General features: G+C 52.5%; 1 protein-coding gene across 1 annotated transcript in view; it reads right to left on the reverse strand.

Moving 5' to 3' along the window:
• Positions 1-25,125, reverse strand: part of LOC142485317 (sodium/calcium exchanger 1-like) — an 85,631-nt gene extending 60,506 nt beyond the window's left edge. The window contains exons 1-2 of the mRNA XM_075584366.1: positions 24,962-25,125; positions 21,700-23,465 (exon numbers count right to left, since the gene is read on the reverse strand). Coding sequence (XP_075440481.1) covers positions 21,700-23,438 — 1,739 coding nt within the window. The 5' untranslated portion in view covers positions 23,439-23,465; positions 24,962-25,125. The remainder of the gene's footprint in view (positions 1-21,699; positions 23,466-24,961) is intronic.
• Between the last annotated feature and the right edge of the window lie 1,261 nt (positions 25,126-26,386).

Raw genomic sequence — 26,386 nt, forward strand, 5'->3', positions numbered from 1 at the left:
GGGAATAGGTAAAAAAGTGATTCCGATGCCAGACCTTTACCCTGTCCTCAGAGTCTTTGATGCGATATACAGGGAGGCCGGGCATCAGCGACTCCACCTCGAAGGTAGCTTCTCGCCAGCGTTCAGCAAACTTGTACTTCCCTGGTATCCCTAAATTCGGCAGGAGAACTTTGTCTCCAGGCCGAAGTTCCCTGTATCGTACCCTGTGGTCATACCTCCGTTTGTTATTTTCGTTCACTTTGGCGGTCACTTTTTCCGCCAACTGATATGCTTTACGGAGGTTATCCTTGAGTCTTTGCACATATTTGTAGTGAGTCATGTTTGGTACAAAGTCAGTGGACAATCTTAGGCGAGTGTCCACAGGTAGTCGCGCCTCTCTACCGAACATCATAAAATAGGGTGTATACCCAGTAGATTCATGCCTGGTGCAATTGTAGGCATGTACTAGAGCAGGGCGGCGCAAACTTTTTTCTCTGCGCCCCCCTGCCAGCGTTACCCTCATCTCTGCGCCCCACTTCACCCCCGCTCCGGCGTCATGATGTCACATGACCTGGCGACGCATGTGAGAAGCCGCCGGAGTCAAGGTAAGTTAGGTTTACAGAGGCCCTGCAGCACCCCGGCACTTAATTTAAGTGCCTCTGGGAAGTGCGCGGGGCCTCTGTAATCCCCGCGCCCCACCGCACTCAGTCTCACGTCCCCCCTGGGGATCGCGGCCCCCAGTTTGCGCACTGCTGTACTAGAGGCTCTACATGCTTGCTCCAACCGGCCTTCTCAGAGTCCCGTAATGTTCTTAACATATCCAGTAGGGTCTGGTTGAAGGTCTCCGGAAGGGCATCTCCTTCTGGATGGTAGGGAGTTGTGCGTGATTTCTCGATGTTAAGAAGCTTCAGGAGCTCTTTTATCAACTTGCTCTCAAAGTCTCTCCCTTGATCGGAGTGCATCCGATTAGGTAACCCATAATGGATAAAGTACTTCTCCCACAGTACTTTGGCTACTGTGAGAGCTTTCTGGTCCTTTGTGGGGAACGCTTGAGCATATCGGTTGCAATGGTCTGTTACTATGAGATCGTTGCTGATACCCTTCGAGTCTGCCTCGATGCAAAGGAAATCCATGCAGACTAGGTCCATGGGACCAGTGCTCTTTAGATGGCCCATTGGGTCTGCGCGTGTAGGCAGTGTCTTCCGCTCTATGCACCGCAGAAACCTCCGGCAATGGTGCTCCACCGATTCCAGCATCTTGGTCCAGAAGAACCAATCTCTTATAAGTCCAAACGTTTTATCCACTCCCAGGTATCTGTGATCATCGTGTAGGGATCGTAGGACTTGGTACTGCAACTTTCTGGGCAGTACTAGTTGTCTCCTATCAGGGTGGTTATGATAGGGGACGACTCAGTAAAGGAGATCACGGTCTATTTGAAACTTGTCCCATTCCCTCATGAGAATAGCGGCCGTGTCTGCGGGTGCGCGCTTCACTAAGGAAGGGTTATTTTCTTGGATGGGCCGGCGTATGGCTTCAGCCACCGGGTCTCGCATCTGGTGGACCACTAGCTCCTTCCAGCTCAGTATAGTATCTTGAATTACGGACAGGCCTTCGGGGTGGCAGTATGCTGCAGGGAGTGCCTTCGACTGATCCCAAGGAGTCCACCACTCTGAGTTTGGAAAAGGCGACTCTATCCTCCACTATCGCAGCTGTGGAACACATTGCCTGTATCCCAGGGCCAGGAATCTCCTCCTACTCGCCATTGTCCGATGTCAAACTCAGTCCAGGCCTTCTGGACAGGGCTTCGGCTCAGACATTCAAGGGCCCGGGCTTGTACTTCAGTGTAAACTGATAATTAGACAGACCCGCTAACCACCTGTGGCCGGTGGCGTCCAACTACTACTTCGACCTGAGTGGGGTCGGTAGCCACCTCTTCTGCGGACACGATGTGGCCCACATAGGTGACTGAAATGCGACAGAAGCAACATTTGTCTAAGGACAACTTCCGGCCTTCCTTTTCCAGTCTATCCAGGACTTTTAGAAGGCGTTCTTCGTGCTCTTCTAACGTCTGCCCGAACACGATGGTATCGTCCAGATAGACCAGACATTCCCGGGGATTCATGTCACCGATGGTCCTTTCTATTAGTCTCTGGAAAGTTGCAGGTGCACCACAGATACCTTGGAGCATCAGGGTGAACTGGTAAAACCTGAGGGGGCAGACAAACACTGTCCACTCCTGGTCTTCGTGGGCTCATGGGTACCTGGTGTACCCCGACTTCAGGTCCAGCACGTGGAACCACTGGGTGCTGCATAAGGCACTTAGGATCTCTTCAATCTGCGGCAAGGTATATTGATCTGGAACGTGCGACGTTTCAGCGTGCGGTAGTCCACAAATAGGCGCACGGATCCGTTTTTCTTCTGCACAACCACAATAGGGGAGGCATAGGGGCTACGGGCCTCCGTTACGATGCCCGCCGTCTCCATCTCTTTCAGGACGTCCCTCATGTTCTCCACATCTCTGGGAGCTATGTGTCTGGAACGCTCCCGGAATGGAGTGGCATCGTTCAGTCGGATCGTGTGTTGAGCACTCTTGCTGCAGCCCACATCCAGTTTACTAGTGGAGAACACCTCCTTGCGCTCCGCCAGCTTGTCGCTTAGCCGTTTCTTCCACTCTGATGGCAAGAACGATTCCCCGAAGTCGAACTGCAATCCGGGAGGGGCTTCCCACACGGTAGCCACGTTAACAAGTCAGGGATTCTATTTGAGTAACCGGGTATATTTGACCTCGACCCAATGCTTGACAAACGTCAAACCGTATAGGGTGGGGCGAGATGTTCTGTATGGTCCCCTTGAACCAACGAGAAAGTGAAGACTTCCACTCCTTCATTTCTGGCACCACCTTGAACACTCTCTTGGCGTCCTCTTCGGGCATGGATTCTAGGGGAAAGTGCCAGTCGGCTTCATCGCGGCCCGGGTAGTTAGGTACGGCGGCCATGTGTCTCACTCCCCCTAGTGAAATCTCAGTCAACCCCTTCTCAAGGTTGAAGAATTATCCAAACCCTTCTTGGGCAGAGGTTCTGTAACACTCCTCCTTGAATACTGGGTGAATCCGCAGAGACGATAGGGGTAATTCTCCGGCTTCTTGCAGATAGGCCCAGATCAGGGCTAGCACCACATCTGCGTGGGTCCCCAATATGATGGGGGACCTTGGATGTTCCCGGGGCACGGGACATACCAAGGCTTCCACTTCCATGGGGTGGGTTTTGTTGGTGCTAAGCTGTGGTATATCCAACCGTACTTGAACCACGACATCAATGGGGTAGTCTTAGCTACTGAGTCCCCACAACTTAATTTCCCCTGCCGACTGCATAGGCAGGTGCTTGAGGTGCAGATCGTAAAATGGCCGGTAGATGATGGTCACTTGAGACCCAGTGTCCAGCAATGCGGAGGAGTAGATACCCTCTACTAGTACTCGCACTATGGCCGCAGGTCCTACTCGATTGTTGGCATCCGATTGGGGCACCTTTTCGGGGTTAGGCGCAGGGGCGCTATCTGAGGATGTGGACGGCTGTTCCGCCATTTGAATGGTGAAGGCTATGGCCCCACGGATGGGGGTCCTTGACTTTGGACAATCTTTGGCAAAGTGACCTTCTCGGTCGCAAGTATACTGTAGCAGCGGGTACCTCGGGTCACACCGGCACTAGGCGTAGTGACCGGTTTCCGAGGCACCCATGAGACGGAGATAGACACCACTGAAGGAGGGTTATCCTCTGCACTTTTTGTCTCATTAAGCTTCTGGGACGATGCCCCTTTGGTCTCTCCCTTGCAGGAGTCTTTATGTTTCTTGGGGGGGTATAATCGTGTATAGGCCTCATGCCCTTTCACCAGGCCCAATAGCCCCTCAAGCATAGGAGGACTTCCTTGTAGCAGGGAGCACCCAATCATGATGACTATATGATGGGTGGGTATAGATCCCCTTAAAAACAGTTTTCTGCTATATTCATCCATTTCAGAGGCTGGAATTATATCGTGGGAGCGTAGATTCCACAAAACTAACTGTATCCGTTGAATGAACTCGGACAGTTCTTCCCCTTCTTTCTGTCTAAGACTGTACAACTTAGACCAGAGTTCGCTTTCATCCTCTTCTAGGCCGTAGATCCACGTCAATAAGTCCATTAACCTCTGTGCCGTAACGTCTGTATTCTGGTCTCGGTGCAGTCTCACCATCGTAGAGGCGGGTTTTTTTAGACATTCCATTATCCGCTGCCTCTTAACAGCTTCGCTGCAAGACCATGTCTCCAGTACTTGCAAGGTGTAGTCCTTCCAGGCTTCGAATGTCTCTTCTCCGACTGGCGTGGGCAATACCCCTGAAAAAGCTTTCGACTAACGGTAATGCTGTGCCTGAGATGACTCGCTTCTGTTCCCAGCCAACTGCTATATATCTTCTGCGAGCATCGAAACTCCATCCGAGCTGCGGAAACTGTGACTACTCTGACCAGATCGGTGGCTGTGATCGGACGTGGCACTGGCTTCGCTTCTTCAAGGACTTTCTGGGGAAGGTGAAGACATAACCATCGGAAACTCCTGCATTTCAGTGGTGAAACGAATGGGCTCCACCTTCACGGGTATTTCTGGATAGATTAGAGGGCACCCGCTATCTAGCGCTCCACGGAAACGTAAGGTGGGCGGACCTCCTTCTTCTGTTAAGTCATACCCGCCTCTAACTAGCCCTGCGCACCATATCTTTTCTGGGTCTGTTTGGCGGGCTAAGATATGCGCATCTTGTAGACCCGGAAACTGCCCCAGTACTATACAGATGTCGTAAGAGGAGGTGTTGGAGGGGATTTGCCCTATGGCGAGCACCTGTTGGGGTGCTACGTAGCTTTTCAACACCCATTCATAGACCTTCCGCCGGGACGGTAATGATATGATCAGCGACATAATTTGGATTGTACCAACTTTGGGCACCCCAGGTCTGAAATCTCATCAGCGCCTCCAAATGTATTCCCCTTTCCCTATGCCTAAGGGAACTACGCGGGGGCAACTACGCGTGCTGCTATACCTGTCTGCTCACAGAAGGCCTAAGCCTCCGCCTCTGGGAGCCTGGGGTGAGCTCTGTCTCCTTGCGTGCAGCGCCTCCACCTATGAGGGATCCCAGCGTTGGCGGGATAACCCCTCACAGGAACCAATACACAGTAGTAAGCAATACACCACACAATGTATATAACTAAACTTTACTGTACACACCACTAAACACAGATAACGCAATATCAGGTACCAACAGTATAGTGCAGTGACCCCAAACACTGAGTGGTTCCCCCCAAAGTACTGAGGGTGCCGTGGCACCAATAACCCCTGGTGTCCGTCCCAGCAATCCCACCCAAGTGTGAGGTAGCGCTACCCCCTGGCAGGAGGAGGATATCCTGTTCCTCCTCCTGCCAGAGTCCCATTGGCTGGGACAGTCCCCTGTGGTATTTACCTCCCACCTGAGGATTCTGGGACATGTAGTCCCGCTGCTGCACATGCAGAGCCATTCTAAGTTGGCCGCCGCACTCAACACAGCGCATGCGCGCTTAACATCATTGCCGCCCCCACACTCCCGTTCGCGCGGAGCTCTGGCGATTGCCGGGTAGATCCTCGCACCGGAGGCAGGGTAGGGGACTGGCTACATCCTCCCCCTGGTGGAGACCTAAACGTCCCCGCTTGAGACACATATACAGACTCTTATATAATGGAAAATGCATATTATACACATAATTAAACTTTGTACAATACCATCTAAACCATATTGAATATTTCAGTGAGCACGGTCATTATAGAGGCAAACCGGCTCCGAGACAGCTGCTGAGATTCATAGTGAGGTGCCCCTAACGAATCATATGCCATTCTCGTTGGATAGCGTCTCACTTTTTGACACCAACGTCTTCTTGGGTGGAGAGGCAACCATCGGCTTGAGGCCCTGGCCCTCTCATAGGGTGTGACTCATGAGCTATTTAGTCTCTAGTAGGAATGAAACTCTGACTTCTGGAGTCAACAGGTTGGCTTATGGAAGCCGCTGGAGAGGTTACATGGATGACAGGCCTATTATCCACTGCTTCCTCTGGTGGTGCCCACCAGTCTCCATTGTTATTTGAAGAAATACCTTCCATCGGATCTGAGCTCTTGTCCATTAGTGGAGCCAAGGTCCCACTCAGGTCTTCTTGTTCACTTGAAGGTGTTAAGGGCAACGGATCAGGATCACTTTCCCCCACTTGGGGAATAGGTAAAAAAGTGATTCCGATGCCAGACCTTTACCCTGTCCTCAGAGTCTTTGATGCGATATACAGGGAGGCCGGGCATCAGCGACTCCACCTCGAAGGTAGCTTCTCGCCAGCGTTCAGCAAACTTGTACTTCCCTGCTATCCCTAAATTCGGCAGGAGAACTTTGTCTCCAGGCCGAAGTTCCCTGTATCGTACCCTGTGGTCATACCTCCGTTTGTTATTTTCGTTCACTTTGGCGGTCACTTTTTCCGCCAACTGATATGCTTTACGGAGGTTATCCTTGAGTCTTTGCACATATTTGTAGTGAGTCATGTTTGGTACAAAGTCAGTGGACAATCTTAGGCGAGTGTCCACAGGTAGTCGCGCCTCTCTACCGAACATCATAAAATAGGGTGTATACCCAGTAGATTCATGCCTGGTGCAATTGTAGGCATGTACTAGAGCAGGGCGGCGCAAACTTTTTTCTCTGCGCCCCCTGCCAGCGTTACCCTCATCTCTGCGCCCCACTTCACCCCCGCTCCGGCGTCATGATGTCACATGACCTGGCGACGCATGTGAGAAGCCGCCGGAGTCAAGGTAAGTTAGGTTTACAGAGGCCCTGCAGCACCCCGGCACTTAATTTAAGTGCCTCTGGGAAGTGCGCGGGGCCTCTGTAATCCCCGCGCCCCACCGCACTCAGTCTCACGTTCCCCCTGGGGATCACGGCCCCCAGTTTGCGCACTGCTGTACTAGAGGCTCTACATGCTTGCTCCAACCGGCCTTCTCAGAGTCCCGTAATGTTCTTAACATATCTAGTAGGGTCTGGTTGAAGGTCTCCGGAAGGGCATCTCCTTCTGGATGGTAGGGAGTTGTGCGTGATTTCTCGATGTTAAGAAGCTTCAGGAGCTCTTTTATCAACTTGCTCTCAAAGTCTCTCCCTTGATCGGAGTGCATCCGATTAGGTAACCCATAATGGATAAAGTACTTCTCCCACAGTACTTTGGCTACTGTGAGAGCTTTCTGGTCCTTTGTGGGGAACGCTTGAGCATATCGGTTGCAATGGTCTGATACTATGAGATCGTTGCTGATACCCTTCGAATCTGCCTCGATGCAAAGGAAATCCATGCAGACTAGGTCCATGGGACCAGTGCTCTTTAGATGGCCCATTGGGTCTGCGCGTGTAGGCAGTGTCTTCCGCTCTATGCACCGCAGAAACCTCCGGCAATGGTGCTCCACCGATTCCAGCATCTTGGTCCAGAAGAACCGATCTCTTATAAGTCCAAACGTTTTATCCACTCCCAGGTATCTGTGATCATCGTGTAGGGATCGTAGGACTTGGTACTGCAACTTTCTGGGCAGTACTAGTTGTCTCCTATCAGGGTGGTTATGAAAGAGGACGACTCAGTAAAGGAGATCACGGTCTATTTGAAACTTGTCCCATTCCCTCATGAGAATAGCGGCCGTGTCTGCGGGTGCGCGCTTCACTAAGGAAGGGTTATTTTCTTGGATGGGCCGGCATATGGCTTCAGCCACCGGGTCTCGCATCTGGTGGACCACTAGCTCCTTCCAGCTCAGTATAGTATCTTGAATTACGGACAGGCCTTCGGGGTGGCAGTATGCTGCAGGGAGTGCCTTCGACTGATCCCAAGGAGTCCACCATTCTGAGTTTGGAAAAGGCGACTCTATCCTCCACTATCGCAGCTGTGGAACACATTGCCTGTATCCCAGGGCCAGGAATCTCCTCCTACTCGCCATTGTCCGATGTCAAACTCAGTCCAGGCCTTCTGGACAGGGCTTCGGCTCAGACATTCAAGGGCCCGGGCTTGTACTTCAGTGTAAACTGATAATTAGACAGACCCGCTAACCACCTGTGGCCGGTGGCGTCCAACTACTACTTCGACCTGAGTGGGGTCGGTAGCCACCTCTTCTGCGGACACGATGTGGCCCACATAGGTGACTGAAATGCGACAGAAGCAACATTTGTCTAAGGACAACTTCCGGCCTTCTTTTTCCAGTCTATCCAGGACTTTTAGAAGGCGTTCTTCGTGCTCTTCTAACGTCTGCCCGAACACGATGGTATCGTCCAGATAGACCAGACATTCCCGGGGATTCATGTCACCGATGGTCCTTTCTATTAGTCTCTGGAACGTTGCAGGTGCACCACAGATACCTTGGAGCATCAGGGTGAACTGGTAAAACCCGAGGGGGCAGACAAACACTGTCCACTCCTGGTCTTCGGGGCTCATGGGTACCTGGTGTACCCCGACTTCAGGTCCAGCACGTGCAACCACTGGGTGCTGCATAAGGCACTTAGGATCTCTTCAATCTGCGGCAAGGTATATTGATCTGGAACGTGCGACGTTGCAGAGTGCGGTAGTCCACAAATAGGCGCACGGATCCGTTTTTCTTCTGCACAACCACAATAGGGGAGGCATAGGGGCTACGGGCCTCCGTTATGATGCCCGCCGTCTCCATCTCTTTCAGGACGTCCCTCACGTTCTCCACATCTCTGGGAGCTATGTGTCTGGAACGCTCCCGGAATGGAGTGGCATCGTTCAGTTGGATCGTGTGTTGAGCACTCTTGCTGCAGCCCACATCCAGTTTACTAGTGGAGAACACCTCCTTGCGCTCCGCCAGCTTGTCGCTAAAGCCGTTTCTTCCACTCTGATGGCAAGAACGATTCCCCGAAGTGGAACTGCAATCCGGGAGGGGCTTCCTACACGGTAGCCACGTTAACAAGTCAGGGATTCTATTTGAGTAACCGGGTATATTTGACCTCGAACCAGCGCTTGACAAACGTCAAACCATATAGGGTGGGGCGAGATGTTCTGTATGGTCCCCTTGAACCAACGAGAAAGTGAAGACTTCCACTCCTTCATTTCTGGCACCACCTTGAACACTCTCTTGGTGTCCTCTTCGGGCATGGATTCTAGGGAAAAGTGCCAGTCGGCTTCATCCCGGCCCGGGTAGTTAGGTACGGCGGCAATGTGTCTCACTCCCCCTAGTGAAATCTCAGTCAACCCCTTCTCAAGGTTGAAGAATTATCCAAACCCTTCTTGGGCAGAGGTTCTGTAACACTCCTCCTTGAATCCGCAGAGACGATAGGGGTAATTCTCCGGCTTCTTGCAGATAGGCCCAGATCAGGGCTAGCACCACACCCGCGTTGGTCCCCAATATGATGGGGGACCTTGGATGTTCCCGGGGCACGGGACATACCAAGGCTTCCACTTCCATGGGGTGGGTTTTGTTGGTGCTAAGCTGTGGTATATCCAACCGTACTTGAACCACGACATCAATGGGGTAGTCTTAGCTACTGAGTCCCCACAACTTAATTTCCCCTGCCGACTGCATAGGCAGGTGCTTGAGGTGCAGATCGTAAAATGGCCGGTAGATGATGGTCACTTGAGACCCAGTGTCCAGCAATGCGGAGGAGTAGATACCCTCTACTAGTACTCGCACTATGGCCGCAGGTCCTACTCGATTGTTGGCATCCGATTGGGGCACCTTTTCGGGGTTAGGCGCAGGGGCGCTATCTGAGGATGTGGACGGCTGTTCCGCCATTTGAATGGTGAAGGCTATGGCCCCACGGATGGGGGTCCTTGACTTTGGACAATCTTTGGCAAAGTGACCTTCTCGGTCGCAAGTATACTGTAGCAGCGGGTACCTCGGGTCACACCGGCACTAGGCGTAGTGACCGGTTTCCGAGGCACCCTTGAGACGGAGATAGACACCACTGAAGGAGGGTTATCCTCTGCACTTTTTGTCTCATTAAGCTTCTGGGACGATGCCCCTTTGGTCTCTCCCTTGCAGGAGTCTTTATGTTTCTTGGGGGGGTATAACCGTGTATAGGCCTCATGCCCTTTCACCAGGCCCAATAGCCCCTCAAGCATAGGAGGACTTCCTTGTAGCAGGGAGCACCCAATCATGATGACTATATGATGGGTGGGTATAGATCCCCTTAAAAACAGTTTTCTGCTATATTCATCCATTTCAGAGGCTGGAATTATATCGTGGGAGCGTAGATTCCACAAAACTAACTGTATCCGTTGAATGAACTCGGACAGTTCTTCCCCTTCTTTCTGTCTAAGACTGTACAACTTAGACCAGAGTTCGCTTTCATCCTCTTCTAGGCCGTAGATCCACGTCAATAAGTCCATTAACCTCTGTGCCGTAACGTCTGTATTCTGGTCTCGGTGCAGTCTCACCATCGTAGAGGCGGGGTTTTTTAGACATTCCATTATCCGCTGCCTCTTAACAGCTTCGCTGCAAGACCATGTCTCCAGTACTTGCAAGGTGTAGTCCTTCCAGGCTTCGAATGTCTCTTCTCCGACTGGCGTGGGCAATACCCCTGAAAAAGCTTTCGACTAACGGTAATGCTGTGCCTGAGATGACTCGCTTCTGTTCCCAGCCAACTGCTATATATCTTCTGCGAGCATCGAAACTCCATCCGAGCTGCGGAAACTGTGACTACTCTGACCAGATCGGTGGCTGTGATCGGACGTGGCACTGGCTTCGCTTCTTCAAGGACTTTCTGGGGAAGGTGAAGACATAACCATCGGAAACTCCTGCATTTCAGTGGTGAAACGAATGGGCTCCACCTTCACGGGTATTTCTGGATAGATTAGAGGGCACCCGCTATCTAGCGCTCCACGGAAACGTAAGGTGGGCGGACCTCCTTCTTCTGTTAAGTCATACCCGCCTCTAACTAGCCCTGCGCACCATATCTTTTCTGGGTCTGTTTGGCGGGCTAAGATATGCGCATCTTGTAGACCCGGAAACTGCCCCAGTACTATACAGATGTCGTAAGAGGAGGTGTTGGAGGGGATTTGCCCTATGGCGAGCACCTGTTGGGGTGCTACGTAGCTTTTCAACACCCATTCATAGACCTTCCGCCGGGACGGTAATGATATGATCAGCGACATAATTTGGATTGTACCAACTTTGGGCACCCCAGGTCTGAAATCTCATCAGCGCCTCCAAATGTATTCCCCTTTCCCTATGCCTAAGGGAACTACGCGGGGGCAACTACGCGTGCTGCTATACCTGTCTGCTCACAGAAGGCCTAAGCCTCCGCCTCTGGGAGCCTGGGGTGAGCTCTGTCTCCTTGCGTGCAGCGCCTCCACCTATGAGGGATCCCAGCGTTGGCGGGATAACCCCTCACAGGAACCAATACACAGTAGTAAGCAATACACCACACAATGTATATAACTAAACTTTACTGTACACACCACTAAACACAGATAACGCAATATCAGGTACCAACAGTATAGTGCAGTGACCCCAAACACTGAGTGGTTCCCCCCAAAGTACTGAGGGTGCCGTGGCACCAATAACCCCTGGTGTCCGTCCCAGCAATCCCACCCAAGTGTGAGGTAGCGCTACCCCCTGGCAGGAGGAGGATATCCTGTTCCTCCTCCTGCCAGAGTCCCATTGGCTGGGACAGTCCCCTGTGGTATTTACCTCCCACCTGAGGATTCTGGGACATGTAGTCCCACTGCTGCACATGCAGAGCCATTCTAAGTTGGCCGCCGCACTCAACACAGCGCATGCGCGCTTAACATCATTGCCGCCCCCACACTCCCGTTCGCGCGGAGCTCTGGCGATTGCCGGGTAGATCCTCGCACCGTAGGCAGGGTAGGGGACTGGCTACATCCTCCCCCTGGTGGAGACCTAAACGTCCCCGCTTGAGACACATATACAGACTCTTATATAATGGAAAATGCATATTATACACATAATTAAACTTTGTACAATACCATCTAAACCATATTGAATATTTCAGTGAGCACGGTCATTATAGAGGCAAACCGGCTCCGAGACAGCTGCTGAGATTCATAGTGAGGTGCCCCTAACGAATCATATGCCATTCTTGTTGGATAGCGTCTCACTTTTTGACACCAACGTCTTCTTGGGTGGAGAGGCAACCATCGGCTTGAGGCCCTGGCCCTCTCATAGGGTGTGACTCATGAGCTATTTAGTCTCTAGTAGGAATGAAACTCTGACTTCTGGGGTCAACAGGTTGGCTTATGGAAGCCGCTGGAGAGGTTACATGGATGACAGGCCTATTATCCACTGCTTCCTCTGGTGGTGCCCACCAGTCTCCATTGTTATTTGAAGAAATACCTTCCATCGGATCTGAGCTCTTGTCCATTAGTGGAGCCAAGGTCCCACTCAGGTCTTCTTGTTCACTTGAAGGTGTTATGGGCAACAGATCAGGATCACTTTCCCCCACTTGGGGAATAGGTAAAAAAGTGATTCCGATGCCAGACCTTTACCCTGTCCTCAGAGTCTTTGATGCGATATACAGGGAGGCCGGGCATCAGCGACTCCACCTCGAAGGTAGCTTCTCGCCAGCGTTCAGCAAACTTGTACTTCCCTGGTATCCCTAAATTCGGCAGGAGAACTTTGTCTCCAGGCCGAAGTTCCCTGTATCGTACCCTGTGGTCATACCTCCGTTTGTTATTTTCGTTCACTTTGGCGGTCACTTTTTCCGCCAACTGATATGCTTTACGGAGGTTATCCTTGAGTCTTTGCACATATTTGTAGTGAGTCATGTTTGGTACAAAGTCAGTGGACAATCTTAGGCGAGTGTCCACAGGTAGTCGCGCCTCTCTACCGAACATCATAAAATAGGGTGTATACCCAGTAGATTCATGCCTGGTGCAATTGTAGGCATGTACTAGAGCAGGGCGGCGCAAACTTTTTTCTCTGCGCCCCCCTGCCAGCGTTACCCTCATCTCTGCGCCCCACTTCACCCCCGCTCCGGCGTCATGATGTCACATGACCTGGCGACGCATGTGAGAAGCCGCCGGAGTCAAGGTAAGTTAGGTTTACAGAGGCCCTGCAGCACCCCGGCACTTAATTTAAGTGCCTCTGGGAAGTGCGCGGGGCCTCTGTAATCCCCGCGCCCCACCGCACTCAGTCTCACGTCCCCCCTGGGGATCGCGGCCCCCAGTTTGCGCACTGCTGTACTAGAGGCTCTACATGCTTGCTCCAACCGGCCTTCTCAGAGTCCCGTAATGTTCTTAACATATCCAGTAGGGTCTGGTTGAAGGTCTCCGGAAGGGCATCTCCTTCTGGATGGTAGGGAGTTGTGCGTGATTTCTCGATGTTAAGAAGCTTCAGGAGCTCTTTTATCAACTTGCTCTCAAAGTCTCTCCCTTGATCGGAGTGCATCCGATTAGGTAACCCATAATGGATAAAGTACTTCTCCCACAGTACTTTGGCTACTGTGAGAGCTTTCTGGTCCTTTGTGGGGAACGCTTGAGCATATCGGTTGCAATGGTCTGTTACTATGAGATCGTTGCTGATACCCTTCGAGTCTGCCTCGATGCAAAGGAAATCCATGCAGACTAGGTCCATGGGACCAGTGCTCTTTAGATGGCCCATTGGGTCTGCGCGTGTAGGCAGTGTCTTCCGCTCTATGCACCGCAGAAACCTCCGGCAATGGTGCTCCACCGATTCCAGCATCTTGGTCCAGAAGAACCAATCTCTTATAAGTCCAAACGTTTTATCCACTCCCAGGTATCTGTGATCATCGTGTAGGGATCGTAGGACTTGGTACTGCAACTTTCTGGGCAGTACTAGTTGTCTCCTATCAGGGTGGTTATGATAGGGGACGACTCAGTAAAGGAGATCACGGTCTATTTGAAACTTGTCCCATTCCCTCATGAGAATAGCGGCCGTGTCTGCGGGTGCGCGCTTCACTAAGGAAGGGTTATTTTCTTGGATGGGCCGGCGTATGGCTTCAGCCACCGGGTCTCGCATCTGGTGGACCACTAGCTCCTTCCAGCTCAGTATAGTATCTTGAATTACGGACAGGCCTTCGGGGTGGCAGTATGCTGCAGGGAGTGCCTTCGACTGATCCCAAGGAGTCCACCACTCTGAGTTTGGAAAAGGCGACTCTATCCTCCACTATCGCAGCTGTGGAACACATTGCCTGTATCCCAGGGCCAGGAATCTCCTCCTACTCGCCATTGTCCGATGTCGAACTCAGTCCAGGCCTTCTGGACAGGGCTTCGGCTCAGACATTCAAGGGCCCGGGCTTGTACTTCAGTGTAAACTGATAATTAGACAGACCCGCTAACCACCTGTGGCCGGTGGCGTCCAACTACTACTTCGACCTGAGTGGGGTCGGTAGCCACCTCTTCTGCGGACACGATGTGGCCCACATAGGTGACTGAAATGCGACAGAAGCAACATTTGTCTAAGGACAACTTCCGGCCTTCCTTTTCCAGTCTATCCAGGACTTTTAGAAGGCGTTCTTCGTGCTCTTCTAACGTCTGCCCGAACACGATGGTATCGTCCAGATAGACCAGACATTCCCGGGGATTCATGTCACCGATGGTCCTTTCTATTAGTCTCTGGAAAGTTGCAGGTGCACCACAGATACCTTGGAGCATCAGGGTGAACTGGTAAAACCTGAGGGGGCAGACAAACACTGTCCACTCCTGGTCTTCGTGGGCTCATGGGTACCTGGTGTACCCCGACTTCAGGTCCAGCACGTGGAACCACTGGGTGCTGCATAAGGCACTTAGGATCTCTTCAATCTGCGGCAAGGTATATTGATCTGGAACGTGCGACGTTTCAGCGTGCGGTAGTCCACAAATAGGCGCACGGATCCGTTTTTCTTCTGCACAACCACAATAGGGGAGGCATAGGGGCTACGGGCCTCCGTTACGATGCCCGCCGTCTCCATCTCTTTCAGGACGTCCCTCACGTTCTCCACATCTCTGGGAGCTATGTGTCTGGAACGCTCCCGGAATGGAGTGGCATCGTTCAGTCGGATCGTGTGTTGAGCACTCTTGCTGCAGCCCACATCCAGTTTACTAGTGGAGAACACCTCCTTGCGCTCCGCCAGCTTGTCGCTTAGCCGTTTCTTCCACTCTGATGGCAAGAACGATTCCCCGAAGTCGAACTGCAATCCGGGAGGGGCTTCCCACACGGTAGCCACGTTAACAAGTCAGGGATTCTATTTGAGTAACCGGGTATATTTGACCTCGACCCAATGCTTGACAAACGTCAAACCGTATAGGGTGGGGCGAGATGTTCTGTATGGTCCCCTTGAACCAACGAGAAAGTGAAGACTTCCACTCCTTCATTTCTGGCACCACCTTGAACACTCTCTTGGCGTCCTCTTCGGGCATGGATTCTAGGGGAAAGTGCCAGTCGGCTTCATCGCGGCCCGGGTAGTTAGGTACGGCGGCCATGTGTCTCACTCCCCCTAGTGAAATCTCAGTCAACCCCTTCTCAAGGTTGAAGAATTATCCAAACCCTTCTTGGGCAGAGGTTCTGTAACACTCCTCCTTGAATACTGGGTGAATCCGCAGAGACGATAGGGGTAATTCTCCGGCTTCTTGCAGATAGGCCCAGATCAGGGCTAGCACCACATCTGCGTGGGTCCCCAATATGATGGGGGACCTTGGATGTTCCCGGGGCACGGGACATACCAAGGCTTCCACTTCCATGGGGTGGGTTTTGTTGGTGCTAAGCTGTGGTATATCCAACCGTACTTGAACCACGACATCAATGGGGTAGTCTTAGCTACTGAGTCCCCACAACTTAATTTCCCCTGCCGACTGCATAGGCAGGTGCTTGAGGTGCAGATCGTAAAATGGCCGGTAGATGATGGTCACTTGAGACCCAGTGTCCAGCAATGCGGAGGAGTAGATACCCTCTACTAGTACTCGCACTATGGCCGCAGGTCCTACTCGATTGTTGGCATCCGATTGGGGCTCCTTTTCGGGGTTAGGCGCAGGGGCGCTATCCGAGGATGTGGACGGCTGTTCCGCCATTTGAATGGTGAAGGCTATGGACTTTGGACAATCTTTGGCAAAGTGACCTTCTCGGTCGCAAGTATACTGTAGCAGCGGGTACCTCGGGTCACACCGGCACTAGGCGTAGTGACCGGTTTCCGAGGCACCCTTGAGACGGAGATAGACACCACTGAAGGAGGGTTATCCTCTGCACTTTTTGTCTCATTAAGCTTCTGGACGATGCCCCTTTGGTCTCTCCCTTGCAGGAGTCTTTATGTTTCTTGGGGGGGTATAACCGTGTATAGGCCTCATGCCCTTTCAACAGGCCCAATAGCCCCTCAAGCATAGGAGGACTTCCTTGTAGCAGGGAGCACCCAATCATGATGACTATATGATGGGTGGGTATAGATCCCCTTAAAAACAGTTTTCTCTGATATTCATCCACTTCAGAGGCTGGAATTATATCGTGGGAGCGTAGATTCCACAAAACTAACTGTATCCGTTGAATGAACTCGGACAGTTCTTCCCCTTCTTTCTGTCTAAGACTGTACAACTTAGACCAGAGTTCGCTTTCATCCTCTTCTAGGCCGTAGATCCACGTCAATAAGTCCATTAACCTCTGTGCCGTAACGTCTGTATTCTGGTCTCGGTGCAGTCTCACCATCGTAGAGGCGGGGGTTTTTAGACATTCCATTATCCGCTGCCTCTTAACAGCTTCGCTGCAAGACTATGTCTCCAGTACTTGCAAGGTGTAGTCCTTCCAGGCTTCGAATGTCTCTTCTCCGACTGGCGTGGGCAATACCCCTGAAAAAGCTTTCGACTAACGGTAATGCTGTGCCTGAGATGACTCGCTTCTGTTCCCAGCCAACTGCTATATATCTTCTGCGAGCATCGAAACTCCATCCGAGCTGCGGAAACTGTGACTACTCTGACCAGATCGGTGGCTGTGATCGGACGTGGCACTGGCTTCGCTTCTTCAAGGACTTCCTGGGGAAGGTGAAGACATAACCATCGGAAACTCCTGCATTTCAGTGGCGAAACGAATGGGCTCCACCTTCACGGGTATTTCTGGATAGATTATAGGGCACCCGCTATCTAGCGCTCCACGGAAACGTAAGGTGGGCGGACCTCCTCCTTCTGTTAAGTCATACCCGCCTCTAACTAGCACTGCGCACCATATCTTTTCTGGGTCTGTTTGGCGGGCTAAGATATGCGCATCTTGTAGACCCGGAAACTGCCCCAGTACTATACAGATGTCGTAAGAGGAGGTGTCGGAGGGGATTTGCCCTATGGCGAGCACCTGTTGGGGTGCTACGTAGCTTTTCAACACCCATTCATAGACCTCCCGCCGGGACGGTAATGATATGATCAGCGACATAATTTGGATTGTACCAACTTTGATCACCCCAGGTCTGAAATCTCATCAGCGCCTCCAAATGTATTCCCCTTTCCCTATGCCTAAGGGAACTACGCGGGGGCAACTACGCGTGCTGCTATACCTGTCTGCTCACAGAAGGCCTAAGCCTCCGCCTCTGGGAGCCTGGGGTGAGCTCTGTCTCCTTGCGTGCAGCGCCTCCACCTATGAGGGATCCCAGCGTTGGCGGGATAACCCCTCACAGGAACCAATACACAGTAGTAAGCAATACACCACATAATGTATATAACTAAACTTTACTGTACACACCACTTAACACAGATAACACAATATCAGGTACCAACAGTATAGTGCAGTGACCCCAAACACTGAGTGGTTCCCCCCAAAGTACTGAGGGTGCCGTGGCACCAATAACCCCTGGTGTCCGTCCCAGCAATCCCACCCAAGTGTGAGGTAGCGCTACCCCCTGTAAAAGTTGGTTCACGTTGGGTACCTGCCTGGGTACTCCAGTACCCAGGTGCTGCTTGGCGTGGTGTGTTAGATCGGGTCCCACGCAGCGGGGCCACGACACAATTCCCCTCTCTCCTAAGGGTCCCGATCCTCTTTGTGGGGTGAGCTCCAGCCGGAGTGTCTCACCCAAGTATTCTGGGATACTGCGGCCTGGTCCCAGATCGCCGGGTGGCCGTCCGCCACCGGCGCAACAATACTAATAAGGGGAATGGTCCCTATCTTTGGCCGTCCTTGCAATACTGCTCTTCCGGGTATCTCAGGGCCTGACTGGGGCCTAGGGGCGGAGTTGTGGCCTAGTCCAGGGGCTGCTGGCACCCTGGACGCATCCGCCCTCTGCCGGCTAGACTGACTTTGCGGGCTCTCCATCCGCGGAGGATATCCTGTTCCTCCTCCTGCCAGAGTCCCATTGGCTGGGACAGTCCCCTGTGGTATTTCCCACCCACCTGAGGATTCTGGGACATGCAGTCCCGCTGCTGCACATACGGAGCCATTCTAAGATGGCCGCCACACTCCTGACACTGCGCATGCACGCCTAACAACATGGCCGCTCCCACACTCCCAATCGGAACGGAGCTCCGGCGATAGCTGGGCAGATCCCCACACCGAGCCAGGGTAGGGGATGCGGCTACATATATGTTTATTTATACAGTACATTTGTTTATAATAGCACACACTTGTGAAAATGCATGTACACATACATACATTCACATTTATAATACAGGCAGTCCTCGGTTATCCAGCGGGATCCGTTCTGGAAGTAGCGTTGGATAGTGAAACCGTTGTAAAGTGAGTCCTATGTTAATCAGTGGCGGTGAGCATTAGATAACGCATTCAGGCGACGGACAATGGCCCGTAGGGTTGCATTGTAAAGCGTTGGTTATGCCATTCATCGTTCATTTTACAAAGTGATATATGCATATATGGTATATTTGCACACACGCAGTGCAGTACACAGGGATACAGTGCAGTACACAGGGACACAGTGCTGTACACAGGGACACAGTGCTGTACACAGGGACACAGTGCAGTACACAGGGACACACAGTGCAGTACACCGGGACACACAGTGCAGTACACAGGGACACACAGTGCAGTACACAGGGACATGCAGTGCAGTACACAGGGACATGCAGTGCAGTACACAGGGACACACAGTGCAGTACACAGGGACACACAGTGCAGTACACAAGGACACAGTGCCGTACACAGAGACACGCATAGTGCAGTACACAGAGACACACAGTGCAGTACACAGAGACACACAGTGCAGTACACAGGGACACACAGTGCAGTACACAGGGACACACAGTGCAGTACACAGGGACACACAGTACTGTACACAGGGACACACAGTACTGTACACAGGGACACAGTGTAGTCACAGGGACACGCAGTGCAGTACACAGGGACACACAGTGCAGTACACAGGGACACGCAGTGCAGTACACAGGGACACGCAGTGCAGTACACAGGGACACGCAGTGCAGTACACAGGGACACGCAGTGCAGTATACAGGGACACACACAGCCGGTGTCAGTGTTACTTTAAAAAGGGACAGACTGGATGTGTTAAGAGTCCTCTCTCCCCTCCCCCCTCTCTCTCCCCCTCTCTCTCGTCCCCCCCCCTATCTCACCCCTTCCCTATCTCTCTTGCCCCCCCTATAGCGCTCTCTCTCTTGACCCCCTCTCTCTCCCCCTCCCCTCTCTCCTCTCTCTCCCCCTCTCCTCTCTCCCCCTCTCTCCTCTCTCTCCCCCCCCTCTCCACTCTCCCCCCTCTCCCCCCTCTGCTCTCTCTCCTCCCTCTCCTCTCTCTCTCCCCCTCTCCTCTCCCCTCCTCTGTCCCTTTCTCTCGCCCCTCTCCTCTGTCTCTTTCTCCCCCCTCTCCTCTGTCCCTTTCTCCCCCCCCTCCTCTGTCCCTTTCTTTCCCCCCCCCTCCTCTGTCCCGTTCCCCCCTCCCCCCCCACCCACCTCTCCCCTTTCTCTCTGTGTATGGCTCCTGAATATTGAACAGCATCTCTCAGAGACCAGTGTACGTGAGGTGCCTCTTAACAGACCCCCCTCTCCCCTCTCACTGACCACTAGACAGTGACAACACAGCATTCCCCCCTCTCCACTGTCTCTCTCAAAGGTCTTGCTCACTCTCTTTCTCATTCACTTTCTCCATCTCTCTTCCACCCTATCTTGTCCCCCCTTCGCTCTTCCCTCCATCTGCCTCCCCCTCCCTTTCTCTCTGCCCACTCACTCTCTCTCTCTCTCTCTCTCTCTCTCTCTCTCTCTCTCTCTCTCTCTCTCTCTCTCTCTCTCTCTCTCTCTCTCTCTCTCTCTCTCTCTCTCTCTCTCTATTCCCTTAATCTTTCTCCCCCTCATCTTTCTCCCCCCTCACTCTCTATACCTCCCCTTTATCTTTCTCCCCCTCCCTCACTCTAACTTTCATCCCTGTCTCTCTCTCTCCCCTCCTCTTCTCTCTCTCCTCCTTCCCATTCTCTCTCCCTCCCATTCTTTCTCTCCATCCCTATTCTCTCTCCCCCCTCCCTTTCTCCCCTCTTCTCTCCCCTCCCTCTCTCCCCCTCTTTTCCTCCCCCCTCCATCTCTCCCCCTCTTCCTCCCTCTCCCCCTTTTTCTCTCTCCCCCCTCTCTCTTTCCCCATCCCTCTCTCTCTCTCCCACTCCCCCTTTCCCCCCTCTCCCTCTCTCTCTCCCCCCTCCCTCTCTCTCTCCCCATCCCTCTCTCTCCCCATCCCTCTCTCCCACTCCATCTTTTCCCCCTCCCCTCCCTCTCTCCCCCATCTCTCTCTACCCCTTTCTTCCCCCCTCTCACTCTATCACTCATTCAGTGTTCACTCTCTTTTTCTCCTCCCACCCTTTTCTCTCTCTATGTTTTCTTCCATTCTTATACAAATGTCATGGTGTAGTAGTGTGTGGGAGAGGCTGGCACTGCTGCTGCCGGTGCTGTACCTGTGCTGTGTATACATGTCATGGTGTAGTAGTGTGTGTGGGGGAGGCTGGCACCGCAGCTGCCTATGCTGTACCTGTGCTGTGTATACATGTCATGGTGCTGTAGTGTGAGGGGAGCCTGGCACTGCCCGCGCTATACCTGTGCTGTGTAGTAGTGTGTGAGGGGGAGGCTTGCACTGCCGCTGCCCGCGCTATACCTGTGCTGTTTATACCTGTCATGGTGCTGTAGTGTGAGGGGAGCCTGGCACTGCCTGCGCTATACCAGTGCTGTGTAGTAGTGTGTGAGGGGGAGCCTGGCACTGCCGCTGTGTATATTAGGGGAAGGGTTGGCACTGCGGTGTATGTATGTGTGTATATATATATAAATACATATAATCTGTGGTGCAGAGCGGGCCCTCACGGTAATCTTGCCCCCGTTGCCTGGGGGCCCGATGAGTACAAGCGCAGTAACACAAAGTGCTCTCACAGGTCTACATAAAGGGATTCGCTGATAATGATGGCCGACATTTGGGTCATTTATCTTAATAAAGGTCCCTTTTATAGGAGACCAAAACGTCGACCATCAATACACACCTTATCACTTTATGTGAGTGTACGGATTTATATACACACACACACACACACACACACACACACACACACTTACACACAGTAGGGCTCTCCATGGTCGCGGTGCCAGACGCAATCCGGTAATAAGGCTGTGTAAAAGGACGGCAAGTCAGATGTCCCCTATAGGAGCGAAGTTTCGATATGTGAGAATAAAATATTTATTTCACATCACGTAAATCCTCGTGTCGTCCTTTTACACAAACATGTACAGCATATATATCAGCGGAAGGCTGTAGTTGTTTTTCTGTGTATATATATATACCCGATCCCTACTCACGTGGTCTCGTCGTTCTGGAACTCCACTTTCCCTGCCACCTCCAGGTAGTCCTCTCCCGCCTTGGCTGTGCCCTCGCAGGTCCTGTAGGGTATCACCACCCTGCCCCGTGCCCCTGAGCCTCTCACCACCTTCGCCCTCATAGTTCCCATACTCTCGCTCACCCTCAGACTGCCAGCCTCGAAGCTAAAGATGCCAGCGTGGTCATCGTCAAATATGGTCACCGTAGCCCTCCTCCCGAGCCCTAGCCTCACCCTGCCCTCGCCACCTCTTGACCCTCCCCCGCCCTTCCGTCGTGGGTCGCTCAGATGTACGTAGAAGTGCTCATCTTCCTCAAACACATCATCGTCGATGATGCCCAGGCGGAGTTCCTTCTTGCCCTCGCCCGGCTGGAACACCAGAGTGCCCTCTGCGTACTCGTAGTCCGAGCCTGCATTGGCCGAGCCGTCCTCTGTCCTGTAGCGTACTTGCACCGCCTCCTCACCCTCCCCGCTCCACCTACACGCCACCCACACACTTACCGTGCCACAGTTCTCGAAGCACTGGTAGTGTGTTGGGTCAAACTCCAGCTGCGTCCAGCCCTCCTCGTCCTCCTCCCCACGCCCCCTGCCCCCCTCCCTCGCTCCATCGTCCGTCAATGCCCTCCGGGCATGGTCTGCTGCGTGCTTCTTCAGCACGTTACCTGCGCCGATCATCATCCGCGTGGCCTGGATCCTATAAAATGCTCGACTCTTCTGCTGTTGCACCAAGGATTGGTAATTCGCCAGCTCCATTAACTGTTCCATGTCTTTGGCTGGGTACCGTTGGCGCATGTCCTTAAATACCTTAGCCATGTCCCTCCTATCCTCCTCCTCCTCCTCTTCTTCTATCTCCATCCGCTTCTCCCCTCCACCCATTCTCATCTCTCCACCATCCTCCTCCTCCCCCCGTCCTCCCTCCTCTGCCCCCACCAGAACGCCCCGGCTCTTGCCCGCTCGGTACCTCGCCCTCCCCTCCCGTGCTCGCCCCGAGTAGCGGTAAAAGAGGAGGCGTCTGTCTGCCAACCAGGCCTGCAGTACGCACACCGGGAAGAAGAAGAACGTCAGTAGGGCCTCCCACACCTCCACCTCGCCAGGTGATGACCACGACAGGATGATGAAGAGCCACACGTAGGCAAAGACGCTCCAGGACGCGGTGACTGCAAAGACCCGCGGGTGACGGATGCGGCGGGTCTCCCCCTCAGGGACCACCAGGACACACAGACCAATGATGACGAACATGTTGAAGGCGGCCGAGCCCACGATGGTGCTAGGGCCCATGTCTCCAGCCTCGAAATCTCGCCCCACCACTTCGATGATGGAGAGCAGTATCTCGGGGGCCGAGGATCCCAGCGCCATCAGGGTGAGGTTGGAGACGGTCTCATTCCACAAGCGGACGCTCGTCTCTGTCACCTCCCCATTCGGGCGCCGGATGGTAATCCGTCGCTCCTGCGAGGTAATGACCTCAATGGATGCCATGAAGCGATCAGCGATGATCGACATGCCCAGGAACATGTAGACCATGGCCACAAAGTAGACGATGGCGCGGGCCGCGCGGTCCCCTGTGGAAGGTGGGTGAGGGAGCCAGGCAGGGAGGAGGACGCCGTCGGAGCACTCCCCATTTTGTTCACGGGTGGGGGTGCAGGAAGAGGAGTTGGGGGATGGAGGCAAGGCCCGGAAGGGTGAGGGGAGGAAGAGAAGGAGGAAGAGGTGGGAGAGGGGCATGGTGGAGGGAGAAGAGAGGGGGATCACCTATAAGAGAGAGAGGGGAGAGTGAAGACAGAGATGAGGCATTTTGTAATTGTGTGTGACATTTAGTGAGGAACATTGTGTGCGACAGTGACACACGGGACAGTGTGTGTGCGACAGTGACAGAGGGACATTGTGTGTGCGACAGTGACAGAGGGACATTGTGTGCGACAGTGACACACGGGACAGTGTGTGTGCGACAGTGACAGAGGGACATTGTGTGTGCGACAGTGACAGAGGGACATTGTGTGCGACAGTGACACACGGGACAGTGTGTGTGCGACAGTGACAGAGGGACATTGTGTGTGCGACAGTGACAGAGGGACCTTGTGTGTGTGACAGAGGGACATTGTGTGTGACAGTGACAGAGGGACATTGTGTGTGTGACAGTGTGACATTGTGTGTGTGACAGAGGGACATTGTGTGTGTGACAGTGTGAGGGACACTGTGTGTGTGACAGTGTGAGGAACACTGTGTGTGTGACAGTGTGAGGGACACTGTGTGTGTGACAGTGACTGAGGGACACTGTGTGTGTGACAGTGTGAGGAACACTGTGTGTGTGACAGTGTGAGGGACACTGTGTGTGTGACAGTGTGAGGGACACTGTGTGTGTGACAGTGACTGAGGGACACTGTGTGTGTGACAGTGTGAGGGACACTGTGTGTGTGACAGTGACTGAGGGACACCGTGTGTGTGAAAGTGACTGAGGGACATTGTGTGTGTGAAAGTAACTAAGGGACATTGTGTGTGTGACAGTGACTGAGGGACACTGTGTGTGTGACAGTGTGAGGGACCCTGTGTGTGTGAAACACTGAGGGAGCCCTTCTCGTGGGTGCGTGACACTAACAGATAGACTGAGCCCCTATCCCTATGTGTGCCACTGACATACTGAGGTAGCCCATCTCGTGTGTGTGGGTGTGTGTGACACTGACACACTGAGGGAGCCCTTCTCGTGGGTGCGTGACACTAACAGATAGACTGAGCCCCTATCCCTATGTGTGCCACTGACATACTGAGGTAGCCCATCTCATGTGTGTGGGTGTGTGTGACACTGACAGACTGAGGGAGCCCCTCTCCCTGTGTGCGCGACACAATCTCTCCCTCTCTCCTTTTCACTCTTTTCTCTTCCCACCCGCCTCCCATTCCTTCTTATTTCTCAACATCTTCCTGTCCCTTCCCCACCTTCTCACCCTCCCTCCCTGACCTTCTCTCCCTCTCACCTTTTCTCCCTCTCGATCTCACGTCCTATGCCTCTCACCTCCTATCCCTCTCACCTCCTCACCCTCCCTCTCTCACCTTCTCCCTTTCAGTCCCTCTCTCTGCACCTGCTTTTTCGCCACGCACACTGGCTCAGTAATTCCCCTAATACTGGGGTATATTGATTGCAGGTTCCATCGTCTCTCCCCCCCCCCTATATATTGCAGACATTCCCATTCCTGCTGCATACCCCTCCCCCCTTCTACTCTCCCCTCTCCCCCAAATTAACGAGGAATGGTCACCTTGTTAATCCTCCGCTCTGCGTCCCCCCCTCAGTGGCACGGTGGGCTGGCGTGTGTGAGGACACGCGTGTGTGAGGACACGCACGTGCATTCGTGTGAGCAGGCATCAGTATGCGTGTGTGTGTGTCTGTATCTCCGCTCACACTAAACCCCTCTCTGTGTCTGTCCCCATATACTGCAGTTATAAGCAGTTACACACTGCACTGTGATGGGAGAGGGGAGATGAGAGGGGGGAGATAGAGGGGAGGAGAGAGAGGAGAAGAGAGAGAGGGGAGGAGAGAGAGGAAAGAGGAGAGAGAGCGGGAAAAGGGAGAAAATAGTTATATATATATAGAAATATATATATAAAATTGTATGTGTCAGCATATGTATATTATTAAAAGTATCATTGAAATATTTGCATATATATGTATATATACACACGGTGAAAAAAGGGACCTTTCATTTTACATCATATCTTATATTTCTCGCTCAATCCCCATGCAAATGTGCACAATTGTAGCTCTGTTATGTACAGGAACACTATATAAGAAGCACAATGTAGACAATCAACTGATAACTAAATTGATGTCACAGTATTATGTGAACAAGTACCAGATACACTGCAGGAGTTGTGTGTCCGTTAAACGGGAAATAGGAGATTCTCCTTTTCAGCCCGTAAATGTTGTGTTGAACAGTGTTCAAAAGTGTTGAATGGCTGTAATCTAATCTGAAACAGATATTACTATAAAGACTGTGTTCAAAATCCCGTCCTCCTGCTGAACCGCGCGCCCGGAGATGAGAACGCCGCGGTCTGATCGCATCATCGATAACGCGCTGACCCAGCTGCTCCCGCTCCTGAACGATACGCTGTTTTACTAATTAGTTTTTCATTCCAACATTTTATGTAAGTGTTTTGGGCCATAATTCTCTCGCTGTCTCACACACTTTATAACGCGCTTATCTTCTGCGCTAAACACCACTTTGTAACTATGCGCCTGATGAGGTCATCACGCCGTCACCAATTCCAAAGTATATTTATTAAATAATCAAATAATTGTTCAAATGCAATAATCTCCTCTGACAGAACTATAATGTAGAGGGAGAAAGGGGGTGGCCCGGTATTAAAGGGGTTGCACCCCATATGGCCATCCCCTGACCTCACCAGAGAGACAAGGGGTTAACCGGACTGTGGTTCAGGGATGTGGTTTGCACTTTGTTATACCTTGAAAATGTATGTTCCCCTGTTCCCATGTTTCATTATAAGCATGTATATTAATGTTTTAAAGTGCATTTCTGTATCTCCAGTTCTGGAAGTCGCAGAGAGTTCATATTTGGCCAATATGTGGAGTCACTGTAGGCATTAAAAACTGGCAAAGGTCGACCCACTGAGCCCACCAGAATGGAACTTATTAGTATGTGTAGATATTAAAGTGTATATGTATT

Source organism: Ascaphus truei, unplaced genomic scaffold (genome assembly GCF_040206685.1).
Source record: "Ascaphus truei isolate aAscTru1 unplaced genomic scaffold, aAscTru1.hap1 HAP1_SCAFFOLD_553, whole genome shotgun sequence".
NCBI lineage: Eukaryota > Metazoa > Chordata > Amphibia > Anura > Ascaphidae > Ascaphus > Ascaphus truei.